Genomic DNA, 22,038 nt, shown 5'->3' with positions numbered 1-22,038 from the left:
GTGGTCCTGCCAAACAGCAGCAGGCAAAAAGTGGTACACATGCATGGTTGAAGTGACTCATAAGTAATATCAGTACTGCATACTGTGACAGTTACAGTGCATCAAGCCCAGCATCCTGTTTCCAACAGTGGCCAATCCAGGTCACGAGTACTTGGCAAGATCCCAAACCAACAGTACAATACATTTTATGCTGCTTATCCTAGAAATAGCAATACATAAAACTAGTAGAAAAACAAATAAGTGCACCTTATGTAGAGGGAACGTCTCAACTAGTCGCCAGGGATATTGTTCACCATTCACTACTATCGGTGTCCCTCTATTTTGCGACCGTTTCTCATCAGACGTTTCCAACCTTCCTCCCATTTAATTTTTTACTTAGCTGACTAGATCCAATTTAAAATGACCCCTATATTACAATTTGCTTCCCAAACACATAAATTAACATACATTAATGCAATTAATGCACACTGTTGATTAGGAATGGTTCAAACTAGTTCCTAAAAAATTATGGGCTAGATTTATTAAAGTACGTTAGCACATTAATGGTTGTTATTAGTAAACAGGTCTCAATGCATTAAATGGGACCCTTGGTGAAAAACACATGCTAACGTACCTAGCGTATTACAGTATTCAAGCCCTATGATCTGTAACTGGAACATTCTCACTTTTTTCATTACCATTTTATTAATTGGTGCATATGGGTTATTGCTTAGGGCAGCACACACCATTATTTCCAAAACTAGTAATTCATTCTAAAACGGAGTGAATTGGCAACACAAACATAAAAAAGTCCCTTCTAAATACAATCTGGTAAAAGACCAAATAAGATGCCTGAAGTCTTAGATTTTACATGCAGTTTTGACAACTCAAGCAAAAAAAAAAAAAAAACCCAAACATATGTGACTAAAAACTGTTAAAGCTTTATTTATATAATACAGAATTTCAAAACGTTCAAAAACACGTTTGTTTTTTGTAAACCAGTGGAACATCTCAAACCATCTTTTTCTGTTTTCAGAGCCCATGACTGATTTTATAAAGTTCCTTACCATAGGGGTCTTTTACCAAGTGGAGGTAAGCTCAACGCAGGCTTACCCCAGCACGCACCATTTCCAGGGCTACAAAAATATTTTTTTATTTTTGTAGTGACGGTGTTTACCCTGTGGTAATTGGGCAGTGCCGTGAGCTGCCTGGTTACTGCCGGGTAAGCGCAGGAGCCCTTACTGCCACCTCAATGGGTGGCGATAAGTGCTCCCCTCCCCCCCCCCCCCCCCCCCCCCCCCCGAAAAAAAAAAATGGTCGTGCGGCAAGTGATTCACTTACTGCATGGCCATTTCTTAAGAGAAAAAAAAAAACACCTTTTACCCGTTGCGGAAAAAGGGGGCTTCAGCATGCGTCAAGGGACCCCATATTTGATGGCTATTGTTTTCACAGTCAAGACCACAGAAAGGTCAATGGCATATTTTGCAAAACTGGAAAAACGCACAGTTGCTGAATATTCATTTCATTTCTGGTGGAATACAGTCCTGCAGCATCAGAAGTTTGAGCTCGCCATGGCTGCGAAAAGTTGGATGACAGTATCTAAGAAACAAATTTGGTCTATTTTGGACAACTACCTCCAAACTATTCAGGCCACACCTTAAACCAATACAAAGGACTTATTTGTTAAACACCTGGATGCTTTCCCCTCCTTTTTTCTCTTCTTTCCTTTCCCACCTGTTGTGTTTCTTGCTTCCTATGTTTTTCCATCATTGTTTTCCTGTTATTTGTATTCTTGGAAATTAATAAAATATTTGGAAATAGAAAGGTCAGAGAAATCTACTAGCAGTCTCTACATGTGGTGTGTTATCTCCACATGAGATCGTACAGCCTTGGGTAGTCACATGCATGGGACTGCTGAACATCTTACTATCTAAGTAGAAGAGTCTTCACAGCATGGCATACGACATCTTTCCCCATCCTATTTAGCAACCATGACAAATGTTCGTCAAAATGCTTCATGAGCTCCCAATTTAAGCTGAAAATAAAAAGCTGTTTTAAAGTTAACGACATTGCTGTCCTTTGAGATGTTACACATTTTCAGAAATAAATTCTTAACACTGAAAGTTCTTTTGGTCCAGTTATAGAAATCATGTACAAATCTATTCTGTTAAGTGTGTAACATTTTCTCAAAGTCAACAGTGGAGAACTGGTATCAGTAAATCTCTAGGGAGGTGAAAACCTGCCCCACTGGGCATTATTCCACTTCCTTTATGCCAATGCTCCTTCATACTGATCGTCTCTTAGAATTTAACAACTTTAGGTACTCTCATTTGTACTTTCCGTACTGTTGAAGCCTCTGGAATTTCTTCATGATCTGCACTCATGCCTCTGGACCATCTGCCAACTGTTATTTGACCTGAAAAGTATATCCCCCCAGCCAAAAAGAAACAGAAAGGGAAAAATAAATTAATAACTTCATACTTACGCTCCTAAGTCATTATATAGAAAGTAAATCCCTGAAGTGCATTGAAAAATAGTAGTGTCTCAGGATGTAAGGTTTCTCCCCCAGATTTATTAAGTAAATGCATCCTATCAAGAAAATATTTCACTTGGGAATCTCTAACTGGAAACATTTCTGCAGGATCATAATGGGTGATCAGCTTTAGCTCTGAGGATTTTGGAGTTTAAATATTAGTTTTGCTGATATAACATTACTGATTTGTTAGTTTTTGTCATTTTGTTTTGCCTTTTTACCCTTTGATGTGAACTTTTTGGAATTTCTTTTTTATTTTTTCTTTAGTAGGGATTTCATTTCCTTGTACAATTTCAAACAAAGCACAATCTAAAACATTTAATTTAAATATTAATAAAGAAAAATAAAAAATATATCACTAACAAAAAAGGCACACATATATATTTACTTGTCACAGTAATAAATTGCTTTTGAATCTGTAACAAGAATGGAAAAGAAAGCAAACTTTCAGTTTAAAAGAAAATGTATATTCACCATACATCACTGAGATAACGCAATGCTATTCTCATTGGATCTATTGAAAAAAAATGCTTTGTACATAAAACCCAAAGGCACAAAGGGACAATTTCACTAAAAGGGTGGTAGGGCTACTCCACGGGTTGCACGCAGCAAACAGCACCACCGCAGGGCACACTGAGGCGTCCTACGGTAGTGCTGTGGTCAGTGCACATCATCCCTGCGCTAGAAAATAGAAATTATTTTATAGCAAGGGGGGCAGGGAGTAGACATGCTCTGCAGTAACCAGGTAGTACACGGCCATCACCACGCACTGCCTGATTACCACAGGATTAGCTCAGGCGGGAATGGCCACACACCAATTGTGAAATTCAAACACAGCCATTACTGACACAAATTACAATTCCGGCATTTTTCTGTCTCGCTAGAAAGCGGCTGGAGCATGCTAAATGTAGCGCTGGCCACTTTCTAGTGCAGCTTGGTAAAAGGACCCCATAGTATGCTAAGGTAAAATTATGTATCATACCTGATAATTTTCTTTCCATTAATCATAGCTGATCAATCCATAGACTGGTGGGTTGTGTCCATCTACCAGCAGGTGGAGATAGAGAGCAAACTTTTGCCTCCCTATATGTGGTCATGTGCTGCCGGAAACTCCTCAGTATGTCGATATCAAAGCTCCATCCGCAGGACTCAGCACTTAGAGAATTACACCCACAAAGGGACACTCTGCCCAGCTCACCACCGCCGAAACGGGGGAGGGGAATTAACCCAGCTCATCCCCACACAAGTGGGGGAGGGGAATCCGTCCAGCTCATCCCCGCGGAGCGGGGGAGGGACACCACCCCGCCGATGCGGGGGGGGATCTGGCTTATCCTGCAACCGCAACCGCGGGAGGAGCTGACTGACCCCAACACCGCCGAAGCGGGAGGGGTACAAAGCTGCCCTACAGCCGCACGAAGCGGGAGGGAGTGCCGGCAGAATTTAAGTCTCAATCCAGCCCCGTAAAACGGAGGGGAGAGGAATGCAGCAGCTCACTGTAACACAAACTCGTCTCAACTTTTGAAGAATCCAAGTGAAAAAACTTGAACACGAAGTCCTCCTGAAGTAACTGAAGACTAAACTTGAACCTAAAATTCAACCAGAATATAAACAGTACAGATATCTGGGAGGGACTATGGATTGATCAGCTATGATTAATGGAAAGAAAATTATCAGGTATGATACATAATTTTACCTTCCATATCATCATGCTGATCAATCCATAGACTGGTGGGATGTACCGAAGCAGTACTCACCCAGGGCGGGACATTGAAATCCCTGACCGCAACACTGAAGCTCCAAACCGGGCCTCCGCCCGAGCAGCCACAGTCAAGCGGTAATGCTTGGAGAATGTATGGGCCGATGCCCAAGTTGCCGCCTTGCATATCTCTGCCAAGGAGACGGACCCGGCCTCTGCCATCGAGGCCGCCTGAGCTCTAGTGGAGTGAGCCTTCAGCTGGATAGGCGGCACCTTCCCCGCGGCCACATAAGCCGCTGCAATGGCTTCCTTGACCCATCTTGCCACTGTAGGCTTAGCAGCCTGCAGACCCTTACGAGGACCTGCAAACAGGACAAACAGATGATCCAATTTCCGGAAATCATTGGTCACTTCCAAGTATCTGATGATAACTCGTCTCACATCCAGATATTTGAGAGCAGAGTATTCCTCTGGGTAGTCCTCCCTACGAAAGGAAGGGAGACAGAGCTGCTGATTCATATGGAAGCGAGAAACAATCTTGGGCAGGAAGGAAGGCACTGTGCGAATAGTCACTCCTGCCTCAGTGAACTGCAGAAAAGGCTCTCGACATGAGAGTGCCTGGAGCTCGGAAACTCTTTTGGCTGAAGTGATAGCCACCAAAAAGACTGCTTTCAACGTCAGGTCTTTCAGAGATGCCCTTGACAAGGGTTCAAAAGGCGGCTTCTGTAACGCTCTTGGCACCAGGTTGAGATTCCACGCAGGCACAACCGAGTGCAGAGGAGGGCGCAGGTGATTAACTCCCTTGAGAAAACGCACCACATCTGGCTGCGAAGCCAGGGAAGCACCCTTCAGGCGGCCCCTGAAGCAAGCCAGGGCCGCTACCTGGACTTTAAGGGAACTGAGCGACAGGCCTTTCTCCAGACCTTCTTGCAGGAATGCCAACACTGAAGAAATTGGAGCAGTGAATGGAGAAAATGAGCCTGCTTCACACCACGCTGCAAAGGTACGCCAAACCCTGGCGTAAGCAGTAGAAGTAGAGCGCTTCCTCGCTCTCAGCATAGTGGCGATGACCTTGTCTAAGAAGCCCTTCTTCCTCAGACGCTGCCGCTCAATAGCCAGGCCGTAAGACCAAAGGGGGAGGGATCCTCCATCACCACGGGACCCTGATGTAACAGACCCTGCTCCACTGGCAGCCGCAGAGGATCGTCGACTGAGAGCCTGATCAAGTCCACATACCAGGGACGTCTGGGCCAATCCGGACCCACCAGGATTATCCGGCCCGGATGCTTTGCCACCCGGTCTAGCACCCTGCCCAACATGGGCCAGGGCGGGAACACATAGAGAAGCTCTTGTGTTGGCCACTGTTGGAGAAGAGCATCTACTCCCAGGGATCGAGGGTCCCGTCCTCTGCTGAAAAAGCGCGGCACTTGGCAATTGGCCGATGACGCCATCAGATCTAGGCTCGGCTGGCCCCAGCGCTTCGTGATGTCCAAGAACACCTGAGCCGATAGCTGCCACTCTCCGGGCTCCAAGGTATGGCGACTGAGAAAGTCCGCCTTGACATTCATGACTCCGGCAATGTGGGCCGCTGACAGCTGTTCCAGGTTCGCTTCCGCCCACTGGCATAGATTCATGGCCTCCTTGGCTAGAGGGGCGCTCTTGGTACCTCCCTGGCGGTTGACATAGGCCACAGCCGTGGCATTGTCCGACAGGACCCGTACAGGCTTCAACGCCAGTACCGGGATGAACTCCAAAAGCGCCAACCGAATGGCTCTGAGTTCCAGGAGGTTGATAGACCACTTTGCCTCTGCAGGAGACCAGAGCCCCTGCGCTGTCCTTCCCAAGCAGTGGGCTCCCCAGCCCGACAAAGAGGCGTCCGTCGTGACGACAATCCACTCCGGGGTCACCAGAGGCATTCCTGCAGACAACTTGTCTGTCTGCGTCCACCAGCTCAGCGCCTTGCGCACTGCTGGGTCCAAGGGAAGGCGCACAGCATAATCCTCCGACATCGGAGTCCAGCGCTGCAGCAGAGAGAGTTGTAGTGGTCTCATATGAGCCCTGGCCCAGGGCACTACTTCCATCGTGGCCGTCATAGAGCCCAACAGCTGCACATAGTCCCAAGCCCGAAGAGGAGAGGCTACTAGGAACTGGTCCACCTGAGCCTGAAGCTTGACAATCCGATTGTCTGGCAGGAACACTCTGCCCACTTGGGTGTCGAATCGAACTCCCAGATACTCCAGGGACTGAGTTGTGCGCAGCTGGCTTTTCTCCCAGTTGATGATCCACCCCAGGGAGCTCAAAAGAGCAACCACCCGGTTCACAGCTTTGCCGCACTCTGCATAAGATGGGGCTCGGATCAACCAGTCGTCCAGATAAGGATGGACTTGTACTCCTTCCTTCCTTAGGAAGGCCGCGATGACCACCATTACTTTGGAGAAGGTCCGCGGAGCAGTAGCCAACCCGAACGGGAGGGCTCTGAACTGGAAGTGTCGGCCCAGGACTGCAAAACGCAGAAAGCGTTGATGAGGAGGCCAGATGGGAATATGCAAGTACGCTTCCTTGATGTCCAAGGATGCCAGGTACTCCCCTGCCTAAACTGCCGCTATAACAGAGCGGAGAGTCTCCATGCGAAAGTGCCGAACTTTCAAGGCCCGATTGACCCCTTTGAGGTCGAGGATAGGCTGTACAGAACCTCCTTTCTTTGGTACCACAAAGTAAATGGAGTAACGCCCCTTGCCAAGCTGATTTTCTGGCACCGGAACAACCGCACCCAGGCGGATCAGATTGTCCAAGGTCTGCTGCACTGCCACAGCTTTGACCGGAGACTTGCAGGGAGAGAGTACAAACCCGTCTCTTAAGGGTCGGCAGAACTCTAGCTTGTAGCCGTCTCTGATGACTTCCAGCACCCAAGCGTCTGAAGTTATTGCGGTCCACTCGCCCAGAAACGAGGACAGCCGTCCTCCAATCTGCACTGGGGCGTGGACCAAGGCCCCGTCATTGGGTACGAGACCCTGGGGGAGGACCGGAGGGAGCACCTCCGGGACGGCGGTCTCTGCGAAAGGAATGCTGCTTGGGGGAGAAGTTCCTCTTGAAGGAAGAGGGGGCAGAGGAGCCCGACCTGCCCGGGCGGTACCGACGGGCTTCCTGAAACCGTCCTCTGGAGGTACCGGGGCGAGTACTAGCCCGAGCCCTGACCTCTGGTAACTTCTTGCCCTTAGACGTGCCGAGATCGGTCACGATTTTGTCCAGCTCGACCCCAAAGAGCAGCTTGCCTTTAAAAGGCAATCTAGCCAGGCGGGATTTAGAGGCGTGGTCAGCAGACCAATGCTTCAGCCAAAGCCACCGCCGCGCAGAGATTGTCTGAGCCATGCCTTTAGCTGAGGCCCTCAAGACATCATACAGCAAGTCTGCCAAATAGGCTAAGCCCGATTCCAGGGCCGGCCAATCAGCCCTCAAGGAATGATCCGAGGGGGAAGCCCGCTGCACCATAGTCAGGCACGCCCTGGCCACATAGGAGCCGCAAACTGAGGCCTGCAAACTTAAAGCAGCCGCCTCAAAGGACGACCTTAAGGCCGCCTCCAATCTTCTGTCTTGGGCGTCCTTTAGGGCCGTGCCACCTTCCACCGGCAACGCCGTTTTCTTAGTCACCGCAGTGATTAAAGAATCCACGGTAGGCCACAGATAGGCCTCACGTTCACTCACAGCCAAAGGATAGAGGCGGGACATAGCCCTAGCCACTTTAAGGCTCGCTTCCGGGACATCCCATTGAGCCGAAATTAAGGTGTGCATGGCATCATGCACGTGGAAGGTTCTAGGCGGGCGCTTCGTCCCCAGCATAATGGCAGAGCCAACAGGGGCTGCGGGAGAGACGTCCTCCGGAGAGGAAATCTTCAAAATGCCCATGGCCTGCACTAACAGGTTGGGCAAATCCTCTGAGCTAAAGAGCCGCGCTGCAGAGGGGTCATCTGCTCCATCCGAGCGGGGATCCTTCTCCTCCAAGGAATCCGCAAAGGACCGTTGGGAGAACTCAGATACGCTGCCCTCATCTACATCGGAGGAGACAAAGTCCTCCAAGGCCTGGGAATCAACCCGAGGGCGTTTACCTCCGGGGGCCTCAACCTCTTTACCAGACGAGGGAGCAGGGGCAGCGTTTTGCATAAGGAAGGCCTGATGCAGCAGCAAAACAAACTCGGGGGAGAAACCCCCCAGACTGTGCACTTCCGCAGCCTGGGCTACAGCCCTAGACGCACCCTCAACCAGCGCTCGCAAGAGCGGGGGAGACATGCTGCGCATCCAAGATGGCGTCCGGCGCGACACTCCGCGAAGGAGCCGTGCGGGAAGAACGGCGCTTAACTTTAGCCGCTTTTGTGCCGTCGCCCAAATTAAGGGCGTTCATGGCATTAATGTCTCCCACCTCAAGGGCGGCCCAAGAAGAAGCCGTCCGAGCCGCGTGGCCGGCCAAGATGGCGGAGGCGAGCAGCGGGGGATGGGCGTTTATGGCGGGAAAAACTGCCACACCGGAGGAAGGACCGGGACACTCATCGGTCACGAAACTGTCACCCAACAAGGGCGAATCAGACTTTAAGACCCCCGCATCCCCTCTAGAAGCGCCCAAGCGATCAGGGGAGCGACTCTTTGCGCCCTCGCCCTCCGACGCCATAGGCCACGTGGAGATCAATCGGGGAACCCCCTGCCCGCTATAAAAAGGTAAAAATTACCTGCTTTCTGCTCCGAGCTGTAACGACCTGGTGTCCCAGTGAGTAGCTGCAATAAACGTTTAAATAAACGTCGAAATAAACGCCTTTAAGGACGTTCAAAATTTTTTTTTTTTTTTTTTTTAACGGAGCCAGCGGGAGGGGGGAGAAAAGGAGGGACCTGGCGCCACCAGGTTTGCACTTGCTCAAGAAGAGCCCTCAACCCCAGGCACTCAACAAAACCTAAAAATTAGGCTTGGAGGCCTAGCCAGAGCTGCTGCTGTGTGTGACCACCACCTGCTGAGATAGAGAACATACTGAGGAGTTTCCGGCAGCACGTGACCACATATAGGGAGGCAAAAGTTTGCTCTCTATCTCCACCTGCTGGTAGATGGACACAACCCACCAGTCTATGGATTGATCAGCATGATGATATGGAAGCCCAGATTTTAACATGCCACTTTTTAAAGAATTTCTTTTTTTTTTTTTAATATTTTTGCAGGTTGCACGCTAATGTTCCCATTAGCACATGGAACTTACAAAGAGTTAATGCGCATGCACGTACCGTCTCCTATTTAGGAACTGTAATTTGTGTCAGTAATGGCTGTGTGCGAATTTCACAACTGGTGTGTGGCCATTCCCGCCTGAGCTAATCCTGTGGTAATTAGGCAGTGCGTGGTGATGGCTGTGTGCTCCTATTTTAACTCAACATTATCCAGTTAGCGAGAACTAATCACAATGCACTAGCTGGACTTACACAGGAATGTCCAATCCCCTCAGAAAAATTTTTTTCAAACAAATTCGTAAGTACAGGGTATAACTCATGGAAAAGGGAAAATACTACACAATGCTTTAACATGTTTGTTTGTGCAGTACCCATTTTCATACGCTAAACACACTTTAAGGGTTTAATGCCCTTAAGTACAGAGGCCCTGTGAGACCCCCCAAGTGAGCCCATGAAATAACATAGCCGGACAAATGGAATGAACACAAAATAAGTCTTTATTTACAGAACTCCCAGGAGCTGTTCCTTCACAGGGCCCAAGACATAGTGTGGGTAAACCTCTGCGGTTCAGGAAACAGAGTCATCAAACATTCTAGCAGCAGACCTAACAGTTTATGACTGCCAGGGCTGCCACACCCCAAACAAAGCCTTTTAGTTCTCAAAACAAATGTGCAATATTCAGTTCAGTCATAGCAATGGTTAACTCAGCCAGATCACAGCAGCTATATGTATTCTGTAATGGCATAGGCTTGGGCTTCAGTTCCTTCCTCCCAGGGCCTCCTAAACATCTACCCGGCCTTGCCTTTTGAACTTCCCAGTTGGGACTCTGCCCCTTCCAGTTTACATACTCCCGGGGTGGGACCTGCACTTTTAAGGTGTCCCAGGCTACTTAAAGAGGGACTTTTCTTAAGGGTGAGGGGCAATGTTCTATAAACCCCGTCACAGGCCCTTAACTAAACAGCATAAAAACATGTTAAATGCTTGCTTCAGGATTTAACACATTAGTACATAAGTACATAAGTACATAAGTAGTGCCATACTGGGAAAGACCAAAGGTCCATCTAGCCCAGCATCCTGTCACCGACAGTGGCCAATCCAGGTCAAGGGCACCTGGCACGCTCCCATTAAGATGTTTGAATTAATATAAATTTTTCTTCACTAATGTGGATGTTAAAATTAAATAGTAAGAACAAGAATAGTCATGCTGGGTCAAATCAATGGTCCATCTAGCCCAGTATCTTGTTTCTAACAGTGACCAATCCAGGTCACAAGTACCTGGCAGAAACCCAAATCAGTAGCAACGTTCCATGCAACCAACCCAAGGGCAAACAGTGGCTTCCCTCATGTCCATCTCAATAACAAACTATGGACTTTTGCTCCAGGAACTTGTCCAAACCTTTTTTTAAACTCAGATATGTTAACCACTGTTATCACATCCTCTGGCAGCAAGTTCCAGAGCTTAAATATTCTTTGAGTGAAAAAATATTTCCTCATATTTGTTTTAAAAGTATTTCACTGTAATTTCGAGTACTGATTTCAGAAAGTCACTATTTACACATGGAAAGCTGCACAATGTATATGTCACAAAGGGACAGAGATTGAGTGGAACCAAAATCTACATGAGTATTCCCTATTTCAGAAGAGCGCTCATGTGTATGTCCCAGTATTTTAGCTGATTCTTTGCATAAACAAATTTTTCAAAAATACTCAACCCAGCCAGCCCTTTACAGGATGAATTAAGGGAGAATCCTCCTTATTCCCCTCCTTGAGTGCTTACCCCTCCTAAGTAGAAATAATAATAATTGCAGCCTCTGTATGTAATAGCAGCATTGACACATGTAGATTTTCAAAATGACTGACATATGTGTAAGCTGTGAAAAACATGTGTCAGCACTTACATGTGTAGGTTGCTAAGTTTCCTCTGTTGATTTTTTCCATATTTATAATTGTAAAATGGATGCTCCTGCTACACATACTGCCACATACACATCTACATGTATTTTATAAAAGGCTCAATTTTAGCAGATCCTTTTCTAAAATACAACCAGAACTGTACACATTCCAACGTGGATGTACCAATCTCTGTCTAAAACGGGCATTCAAAACCTTTATCCAAAGTTGTTCTCCACTATAATACATTCTTATGTACTTCTTATTACCGTTCAGTTGTTACAAACCGTCAAGTCTAATGCGAGGGACACATCAAACCCTAAATGTTAGTTTTGATTCTTAATTGCCAGGTGAATCAAATAGTTTGAATCCCACTATTTGGATTTTCAGACACTCCTAAGATATGTATACTAAGAAATAGAAAGCAAGGAATACCCTGCTTTAGGATCAAGAAGAATTGACCAAAAGGTATTCACATCTGTAAGAAAAACAGTAGTGTCACATGGAGCCAACGCCTCTCTCCTGCAGCTACTTTATCCTCGAAAAGTGGATGATAAGAACTTCCTTCAACAACTTTACCTCTAGCAAGCTCAATATTCTGCAATCTCACCTGAACGGTGGTGATCTGGACAGTCTCTCTGAAAGTGTTCCACGGATCTACAAATCTTACAGCAGCCCCCTAGGCAAAAAAACAGTGCACCAGGTTACACCTACTAGTACTTAACTGCAAGATATATTCGTGAATACAGTATTACGTTCTCTTTAGTATCTCATCTGTGCATTTCCATCAGTGTCCCATTTACAAAGAAGGTGCCAAAATAAAGGTACTTCTAGTTTTCCAACTAATGGAAAAGTGCACACAATTTTGCTCCAGGTACATACCAGAAGAAATCCTCCCCAAAAAACTTGTGAGATAGGTTTAATCTAATCTAGTAAATTATCATCCTGATAGATGTACGTGTTCCACAATTCTAACATGGCAAATCATCATTTCATTGATTGTACAACAGAATACCTAGTTTTGAAATTCCCTAAAGGTCATCAATAGAATTCATACAGCATATAAACGACATGTTCTACAAATAGAAGACAAGAGATGGTTCAAATGTGATTGCAGCCAGGAACCCAAGACTATGGAGCATACTGCATCAGTTTGTCTATTAAGTTCTGCCACATGGTAGATCAATTGCAGTGCTGTGTACGATTCTGTGAAGACCTGGGTCAGGTCTCTGCTCCCTTCACTGCAATACTGGGAAGGCAACATTCACAGCTCCTTGGTGAAGGTGTCCACTACTGCATAATGGTGACACCTACTGGTCAGATTCAAAATTATCCAATGAAGGACCCACAGACTGTTTCCCTGACAAAGGACCACCATTATTTTTTTTTTGTTACATTTGTACCCCGCGCTTTCCCACTCATGGCAGGCTCAATGCGGCTTACATATTGTATACAGGTACTTATTTGTACCTGGGGCAATGGAAGGTTAAGTGACTTGCCCAGAATCACAAGGAGCTGCCTGTGTCTGAAGTGGGAATCAAACTCAGTTCCTCAGTTCCTCAGTTCCCCAGGACCAAAGTCCACCACCCTAACCACTAGGCCACTCCTCTCTTATAAACAAGAAGTTGCAAATGAAAGCCTGTGACAGTGGCTAAAGGTCAGTTCTGAGTTAGAAACACAAAGGATTAGAAATTACCACATTCCTCCATGTGGTATCTCAGTCCATTCAATGGACTACCAATAAGACGGGCATTTGAAGCTTTATAACAATGCAAATGGGATCGTGAAGTGCCAAAATCCCAAACAATTATAAAGGAAACATCACTAACCGATAAATCAGGAGGAAAAGCCTCAGTATAAAAAAAACCTACTAAGCATGAATCAATAATAGGCATAAAAACTAGGGCTATACTAAATATTTGTATTCGATTCGGCCCCAAATAGTGCCCTAAATACATTATTCGTATTCGGCCAAATAGTGATTTAAATTTGAATACGAATAATCTGGGACTCTGTGCTAAGTCCTACTGAAATAAGCACGATCTCCGATTTCATTTTGCTTCTTTCGTTGTTATTTATTATTTTATTTATTTATTTAGATTTTGCTCACACCTTTTTCAGTAGTAGCTCAAGGTGAGCTATATTCAGGTACACTGGACATTTCTCTGTCCCAGGAGGGCTCACAATCTAAGTTTGTACCTGAGGCAATGGAGGGTTAAGTGACTTGCGCAAGATCACAAGAAGCAGCAGCGGGATTTGAACCGGCCACCTCTGGATTGCAAGACTGGTGCTCTAACCACTAGGCCACTCCTCCAATGTCCATTATTCATATTCAGTATTCGAATTCAGCTGAATAATATTTTTCATTATTCGTATTCAGTTGAATAGTAAAATATGCTATTCAGTACAGCTCTATAAAAACCTTTGTGAATAAAGTCAAAATTACACATGAAACTCATGAAGACTGCACAGATAAAATTTTTATTAAAAATACAAATGATACAGAAAAGACAAATTCTCCTTTATATGGCACATTGGCTCCACCCAGTGCATCTCAGGATTCACCATGTGGGATAGGGTACCACCATTTTGAGGATGATGGCACATACAGCAGGATTGAATGACATTACTCCTGCCTCACTTAAGGTACATGGTAAGGGGTCTGGGGAGGGGTTCAGGAGGGTGTTATTAGTCACTAGGGTGTGGGAGTTTTCTGGAGTGGAGGGGTTCATGTGTGTGTGTGGGGTGGGGAGGTGCCACTAGACACCAGGGATAACATTTTTAAATCGTGTTGGGGGAGGGAGAGGGAGCCAATGCAAAAAGGTATCCAGGGCAAGGTAGTTAGGTTGGGAGACTATGCTGCCCTGTATTTGGCACAGCAAAACAATAAGAGGAAATGAACCGCAACTAGGCGTAGTAGTAGAAAGACAAGCAGACCAACAGTCTGAAGAGATGTGCAGTTTATTAGAACTATCACGCAACATGGCCACATTTCACCCAAAGACTGCATCAAGGTAAAAACTAATATGTAAACAATAGAATTAAAATCAAAGAAATAATAAACAACAACAGCAACTCATAATCTAACAATTAAAATTAAAGATAACATTAAAACTCACGTGATGATAACAAAAAGTTCAATGTGCAAAAGTGTGTCCACCACATGCACAAAACAACCACAACCATAAACAAACAAATTCACATAAATGAGTGATTTCTTTTCACAAGATCCACCATATCACTTGAGCGCACAGCATAAGCCAAATCAGACAGTTGTAAAATTAAATCATGCAATTAACAGAATAAGACAGTTAAAAATGGAAACCGCACCAAAAGGGAGCACATACCTACTGGGAAGTTAAATCAAAATTTCCCCTAATATTCAAAGCAAATGAAAAAGCCTATTTGTTTTTAAGCTACTGAAGCAGTGAAGCCAACTGCAATTTTAAAAGAAAAAAAAATCTTCTTAAAGCCCTTAAGCAATTCATACTCACAGTACAGCACTTCTCAGAGCAGAAGCATTTCCACCATACTGGCAAACAGAGTGAATCTGCCAACTTGTTTGTGCAGCTGATTTTATTTCCTTTCAGGTTAAAAGTCAGCTATCATAATAGTATTCTAAATGTAGAAAAACTTTAAAAAGGTGTCTAAAAATGCCAAATACAATTAATAACAGGTAGAATAATGATTATAATGTGAAAGCCATATCTGTAAGATTTTACAACCAACATTTCAAAAATGGGGGGGGGGGGGGGGGGGGGACGGAAAAAAACAGATTGTGTAAATGCATAAAAGTTAAAACAGAGGGTAGGAATTGAAGCAGCTCACCCTATCAACCTAAAATCGCTAATTTTTAGGTTAAAATGCTGGAAAATTGCTTCAAAAACTGTAAAAAGTTATAAAGGCCACGTGTTCCAGCAGCCATTTTCTATGCGTTCCAATGATGCAAAAATATCACTGGAACCAGATAGTGCTATGTGTACTATGAAAACATGAGAAATCACTACTAAAAAAACTTAAGATCTCATAAAACTGATCAAAATTGCTACAAATGATCACATAACACATAAATGTAAAATACTGAATACATGATACAGATGTTAATATGCATAAAATGAGTATAAATACATGAGAAAAGCATTATCATATATTAAAAGCAAATAACCAACATACATAACTAAAAACCAAATACGAAATCAAATTGAATCCATGTATATTAACAACAGTAAAATTCCAACAAATATAGCATTAAATCCACTTGTAAAATTCATGTGGTTATTGCTTAAAAATTGATCCTTTTGGTGCCTATAAAAATACAGATAGATCTGATTCAAACCTATAGGTGTCACAGTGTTACATTTAAAAATAAATCTCTGCTTCCCCTGTAGTAAGATCCTATCAGTGTCTCCTCCTCTCCAATGTGGGACCACTTGTGTAATACTGTAAACCTTAACTCATCAAACCTATGCCCTTTGGCTTGCATGTGCTTCACTAAGGGTTTCTCAGATATGCTCCTCTTAATGGCATTATGGTGTTCAATGATGCGCTTATTCAGCTCTCTTTTTGTTTTCTCTACATACAGAAGTTTGCATAAGCAGACAAATACATACACAACATGTGCGTTTTTGCAATTACAGAACTGGCATAACTCAAATCTATCTCCAGTAAATGGATGAACAAAAACCTTAGTTTTAGAATTAACGTGATAGACCGAGCAATTCAAACAGGGAAAATGTCCCCAAACAGTGTCAGTCTTCCGTGAAATTGGGAGAGCGGAAGGTGCAAGTATATCTTTCAAATTTCTATTTCTTTTGAATGCAACCATCATTTATTTTGAAATTGAGGAACAGACTATATAATTGACCAACGTTTCTTGAGCATACATATTATATCACGGGACAGATGGTCGTAGAATAACATGCAAACTATTTTATCTTGGAATTCTTTAACTGCACTTTTAAGGGAATCCCTGTCTTGTTGTTCTACCCTATCAAATCCTTCTCTGATGTATTTACTAGGGTATCCTCTTTCATAGAATCTGGAGGCCATTCATTTAGCTTGTCATATCCTGTTTTTCAGAACATATCCTTTTTACCCACAAGAACCAAGTTACATTTCATTTCAAGGACCTACTGTGATAACTTTCATAATGTAGCAATTAATTTACATCAGTTGACTTGCGACATACAGTGGTTGTAAATTTCACATTTTTATATTGAATCTTAAGTCCAAAAATGAAATTTCATTTTTATTAAAATTTAATTGAAACCTCAAATTGTTATCCCTATTGTTTAACCAGTGATACAATGTCAAAAGTGTATCATCTCCTGCCCAATCCATGAAGATATCATCTACGTACCTGTGCCACAAAATGAAATTATCTTTGAGCATAGTTAGTCAGGAATTTATCTTCAAAGGTTGCTACATAGAGGGTTGGCTAGTGAGGGGGCCATAGTGACCCTCAAGGTAGTGCCCTTTATTTGGTTATAAAACAAACCTTCAAAGTAAAAGTAATTCTCTTTTAATGCTAACGTAGCCAGTTCCACTATATATTCTGTTGGGATTTTTAGATTGGTCTGGGAGCTGCGGGGGAATCCGTTGGGGAGAGGGGGGAAGAGTATACCCAGAGTGAACAGGGAAAAGGGGTGAGGGATGGGGACCCACACCCCTTGGGCAAGGCCCCGCAGGACCGAGCCAAAGCCTCACAAAGTTGCACTAAGAAGTGCAACTGGGGGTTTGGATCCAAGCTCTGTGCTCCGAGGTACAGTCCTGAGTCTGTGACCTGGGAGCAGCCGTTAGGCTCGATCATGTTGTGCGGCTGCGGCCAGCAGAACAGGGAGCTAGGCCAGGGACAGGAGTACCGTTAGCCCAACCTAGAAAAAAGTATTGGATTCTTCCAGGGAGCACCTTCCTTTATGCTGGTGATGTCAATGGCAGAATTAAGTATTCTCTACCTCCACCTTGGTGGGAAGGGATAACACCCATTGGTTCAGAATGCTGGATATGATGCTAAGAAACGCACATTAGTAAATAGGTCCCACTGCAAAAAATGGGGCCTGTGAAAATAGGACACACTAGAACACATTAATGCCTTTTGGTACATCTTGTCCTAAACACAACATATCAATTATTTTTGCTTTTAAAGGCTTTTCCTGTGTAAAAAATTCCTTAGTCCTTCTCTACCAAGATGAAAGTACTTTTCCTGTATATAAAACAATAAAACACACACATTTCTTTCTTACTACTTTTTTTTTTGTTACATTTGTACCCCGCGCTTTCCCACTCATGGCAGGCTCAATGCGGCTTACATGGGGCAATGGAGGGTTAAGTGACTTGCCCAGAGTCACAAGGAGCTGCCTGTGCCTGAAGTGGGAATTGAACTCAGTTCCTCAGGACCAAAGTCCATCACCCTAACCGATTTAAACATGGTATGCTCTCAGCAGAGCCTGAACCTCAAGCTGAAATCTGCTATATTAATGAAATCCTGCTTGAACAAACATGCCCTCACCTTCAGCATATAAGCCTTTAGGATTGTCGGGGCATGACCTTGACAGATGACCCATCTCACCACAAATGAAACACTGAGCATAAGGAAACTCTCCTGAAAGAGAAAATGTATTAATACTTAAAGTACAACAGTATTTATTATAAGTCATTAAAAAATTGATTGATAATTTAGTATTTCCATCATATCTGTCTACAGTTTTCTCTCTAGACATCAAGGATGTGAAAGGAAAGACTTTTTGCCACCTGATTTTTAGACCTTTTCAGTTTTTTCACAAATTTGTTTTAATAAAAATGTCAACATTAAAACTGATTTAGTGTAAGCTAACCCCCTAATTCTATATATGGCGCTAAAAACTGCATGCAGAAATTTGGGTGCGCTCCCAATTTCCACACGCAATTTAAATTTCATAACAAGCCAATTAGCACTGATAATTGGGTGCCAATTAGCACTGATAATTGGCAATAATTAAATTACGCACACCTCTTTTAGTCGTTATTCTATAAAGAAGATGGACACATAATTTTTTTGTGTGCACATCCAAAAAGTGGGTATGGCTATGGGAGAGGCATGGGCGGGTCAGGAGCACTCCAGGAATTTGCACTCAGTGTTGTAGAATTAGGCTGACCCATGCCTAATGTAAATGTGAGGATCTACAAAGCTGGGCACTGATCCCGGTGATAGGCACTATAGTATAAACGGCACCCAACTTTGAGCGTCATTTATAGAATAGCGTTTTGCACTCATTTACAGAATTTGGTCCTAAAAGGGCAATTCTATAACCTGTGTGTGCTACAGTGGGGGAAATAAGTATTTGATCCCTTGCTGATTTTGTAAGTTTGCCCACTGACAAAGACATGAGCAGCCCATAATTGAAGGGTAGGTTATTGGTAACAGTGAGAGATAGCACATCACAAATTAAATCCGGAAAATCACATTGTGGAAAGTATATGAATTTATTTGCATTCTGCAGAGGGAAATAAGTATTTAATCCCTCTGGCAAACAAGACCTAATACTTGGTGGCAAAACCCTTGTTGGCAAGCACAGCGGTCAGACGTCTTCTGTAGTTGATGATGAGGTTTGCACACATGTCAGGAGGAATTTTGGTCCACTCCTCTTTGCAGATCATCTCTAAATCATTAAGAGTTCTGGGCTGTCGCTTGGCAACTCGCAGCTTCAGCTCCCTCCATAAGTTTTCAATGGGATTAAGGTCTGGTGACTGGCTAGGCCACTCCATGACCCTAATGTGCTTCTTCCTGAGCCACTCCTTTGTTGCCTTGGCTGTATGTTTTGGGTCATTGTCGTGCTGGAAGACCCAGCCACGACCCATTTTTAAGGCCCTGGCGGAGGGAAGGAGGTTGTCACTCAGAATTGTACGGTACATGGCCCCATCCATTCTCCCATTGATGCGGTGAAGTAGTCCTGTGCCCTTAGCAGAGAAACACCCCCAAAACATAACATTTCCACCTCCATGCTTGACAGTGGGGACGGTGTTCTTTGGGTCATAGGCAGCATTTCTCTTCCTCCAAACACGGCGAGTTGAGTTCATGCCAAAGAGCTCAATTTTTGTCTCATCTGACCACAGCACCTTCTCCCAATCACTCTCGGCATCATCCAGGTGTTCACTGGCAAACTTCAGACGGGCCGTCACATGTGCCTTCCGGAGCAGGGGGACCTTGCGGGCACTGCAGGATTGCAATCCGTTATGTCGTAATGTGTTACCAATGGTTTTCGTGGTGACAGTGGTCCCAGCTGCCTTGAGATCATTGACAAGTTCCCCCCTTGTAGTTGTAGGCTGATTTCTAACCTTCCTCATGATCAAGGATACCCCACGAGGTGAGATTTTGCGTGGAGCCCCAGATCTTTGTCGATTGACAGTCATTTTGTACTTCTTCCATTTTCTTACTATGGCACCAACAGTTGTCTCCTTCTCGCCCAGCGTCTTACTGATGGTTTTGTAGCCCATTCCAGCCTTGTGCAGGTGTATGATCTTGTCCCTGACATCCTTAGACAGCTCCTTGCTCTTGGCCATTTTGTAGAGGTTAGAGTCTGACTGATTCACTGAGTCTGTGGACAGGTGTCTTTCATACAGGTGACCATTGCCGACAGCTGTCTGTCATGCAGGTAACGAGTTGATTTGGAGCATCTACCTGGTCTGTAGGGGCCAGATCTCTTACTGGTTGGTGGGGGATCAAATACTTATTTCCCTCTGCAGAATGCAAATAAATTCATATACTTTCCACAATGTGATTTTCCGGATTTAATTTGTGATGTGCTATCTCTCACTGTTACCAATAACCTACCCTTCAATTATGGGCTGCTCATGTCTTTGTCAGTGGGCAAACTTACAAAATCAGCAAGGGATCAAATACTTATTTCCCCCACTGTACACATGTAAACGTTCAGAATCCTAGCACCTACACATGTATGTGCAAATATACCCATGTAAACAATAGCAGGGCACCTAAGAGCGATTCTACAAACACCTGCTTAAATTTAGGGAGTGGGTACTTGTAAGGGGGAAGGTGGAAGTTTTCAGGATATCTGCAATGATTAATCTGATAAGCACATCTGTACCTTAGTGGCAGGAATTGCACCTTGAATTCAGGTAAAAATATTCACAAATAAAATTCACAAGTTTGTACACTGTGCATATACTTGCAAACTCCACTTGTGCTCTGCCCAGCCCAAACCCCAGTTACACCTACTGGCAAAGTACAAGACACATACATTTACACCAGTCGGAATAGTCTTTACATGCATGTGTCACCACATACATGCTACTAAGAGCCAGATGCACTAAAACCCCCACAAAAAGCTCTTACCTTAGCGATCCTCATTGCTGCGAACCGATTCTGAGAAAGTCGGGCATGCATGAAGGAAATCGTATGCAAATGAGCTGCTCGCTGTTAGCTCATTTGAATGTGATTTCCTTCTTTGGGGGGGGGGGGGGGGGCAGTCGGTCAGCTGAGTATGCGCAGATCAGCCAATCGCTAAGAGAAGCTAATCTGCGCATGCTACTACTACTATTAAACATTTCTATAGCGCTACTAGACTTACGCAGCGCTGTACAAATTAACATGAAAAAGACAGTCCCTGCTCAACAGAGCTTACAAGCTAAATTGGACAGACGAACAGACAGCTAGGGGTTGGGAAATTGCAGTGCTCAGAGCATCTTTCATACACTCACAGAAGCTGCGTATATGAAAGCCGTATAAAACTTCTTTTTTCCTTGAAAATTGTTCTTGAAAACTGTGCCGAGCAGCACACAGCACTGGGGAACTGTTGTGCTGCAAACAGACGAGGCAGCAAATCACTCCTCCAGTTGCTATGAGAGGTTTCTGCTGCCAGCCAATCACAGTGAGTTTAGCTGACACCAGAGAAGCTATATGTGCAGTGATTGGTGCTGGAACACGAGGAGGCGGAACAAGCAGGAGAGCTCCGGAGTGGGGGATATGTAGCATTTGTAGCTGAACTCGCTGTGATTGGCTGCTGGAACATAAGGAGGCGGGACAAGCAGGAGAGCTCCGGAGTGGGGAATTTGTAGCATTTGTAGCTGAGCCGCAGTGTTGCCAGGTGGGCGGTTTTCCGCGACCCACCGCGGGAAATTTTTGCCCGCGGCGGGTTGCAGTTTTTTGGGCGGCTTTTTGGGTTTCTGTGTGGTTTTTTGGGCGGCTTTTTGCCTTTTTCGGCCGCGGGGGGGCGGGGTTAGTGACGTTTTGGGCGGGCCAATGACGTGGGAGGCGGGGCCGATGACGGGGAGGCGGGGCCGGTGACGGCGGGGGCGGGGCCGATGACGGCGGGGTGGGGGTGTCAGGGGCGGGGTTTGTGTTTGGGCGGGTTTTGGGCTGGTTTTTGGGCTGGATTGGGCTAGAAAAAAATTTTCCACCTGGCAACCCTGCTGAGCCGTGCAAAGCTTTTTTTTTTTTAAACTGCTGTGTTTTGAGGGGCAGCAAACTGTTCCATTAGGAGGAGAGAACAGTGGTGATTAAACAGAAATGCTTACTACACACACGTGGAAGGCACTCTTTAGCATGCATTTTTATCACTCCGGGCTCCAAACACTTCACTGCCTTCCCTGCTCCATCGTGTCTCCTCTCTCCAGTATCCTTCTGCTCTTGCAGAGTGGCAAAGGTGGCTGTGGAACTGTCAGGATCGACAGCGCCAGACCTCACGTTAAGATTTCAGTGCTGAAGATAGGGTTTGCTTCTGTGCATCCGGTCGGAAAACGGTTG

General features: G+C 44.8%; 1 protein-coding gene across 5 annotated transcripts in view; it reads right to left on the bottom strand.

Annotated features, from left to right (window-relative positions):
- Positions 1–2,255: 2,255 nt before the first annotated feature.
- The window catches only part of ZCCHC9 (zinc finger CCHC-type containing 9), a 29,427-nt gene continuing 9,644 nt past the window's right edge, over positions 2,256–22,038 (bottom strand). For all 5 annotated transcript variants that reach the window (XM_030192316.1, XM_030192314.1, XM_030192315.1 and 2 more), the window contains 3 exons: positions 17,806–17,898; positions 11,908–11,976; positions 2,256–2,395 (listed from right to left, as the gene is read on the bottom strand). In XM_030192316.1, the coding sequence (XP_030048176.1) occupies positions 2,280–2,395; positions 11,908–11,976; positions 17,806–17,898 (278 nt within the window). In that variant the 3' untranslated portion in view covers positions 2,256–2,279. The remainder of the gene's footprint in view (positions 2,396–11,907; positions 11,977–17,805; positions 17,899–22,038) is intronic.

This window comes from Microcaecilia unicolor, chromosome 2 (assembly GCF_901765095.1).
Source record: "Microcaecilia unicolor chromosome 2, aMicUni1.1, whole genome shotgun sequence".
Lineage (NCBI taxonomy): Eukaryota > Metazoa > Chordata > Amphibia > Gymnophiona > Siphonopidae > Microcaecilia > Microcaecilia unicolor.
The sequence above is the reverse complement of the archived record's forward strand: the minus strand, read 5'-3'. Positions and strand labels throughout refer to the sequence as shown.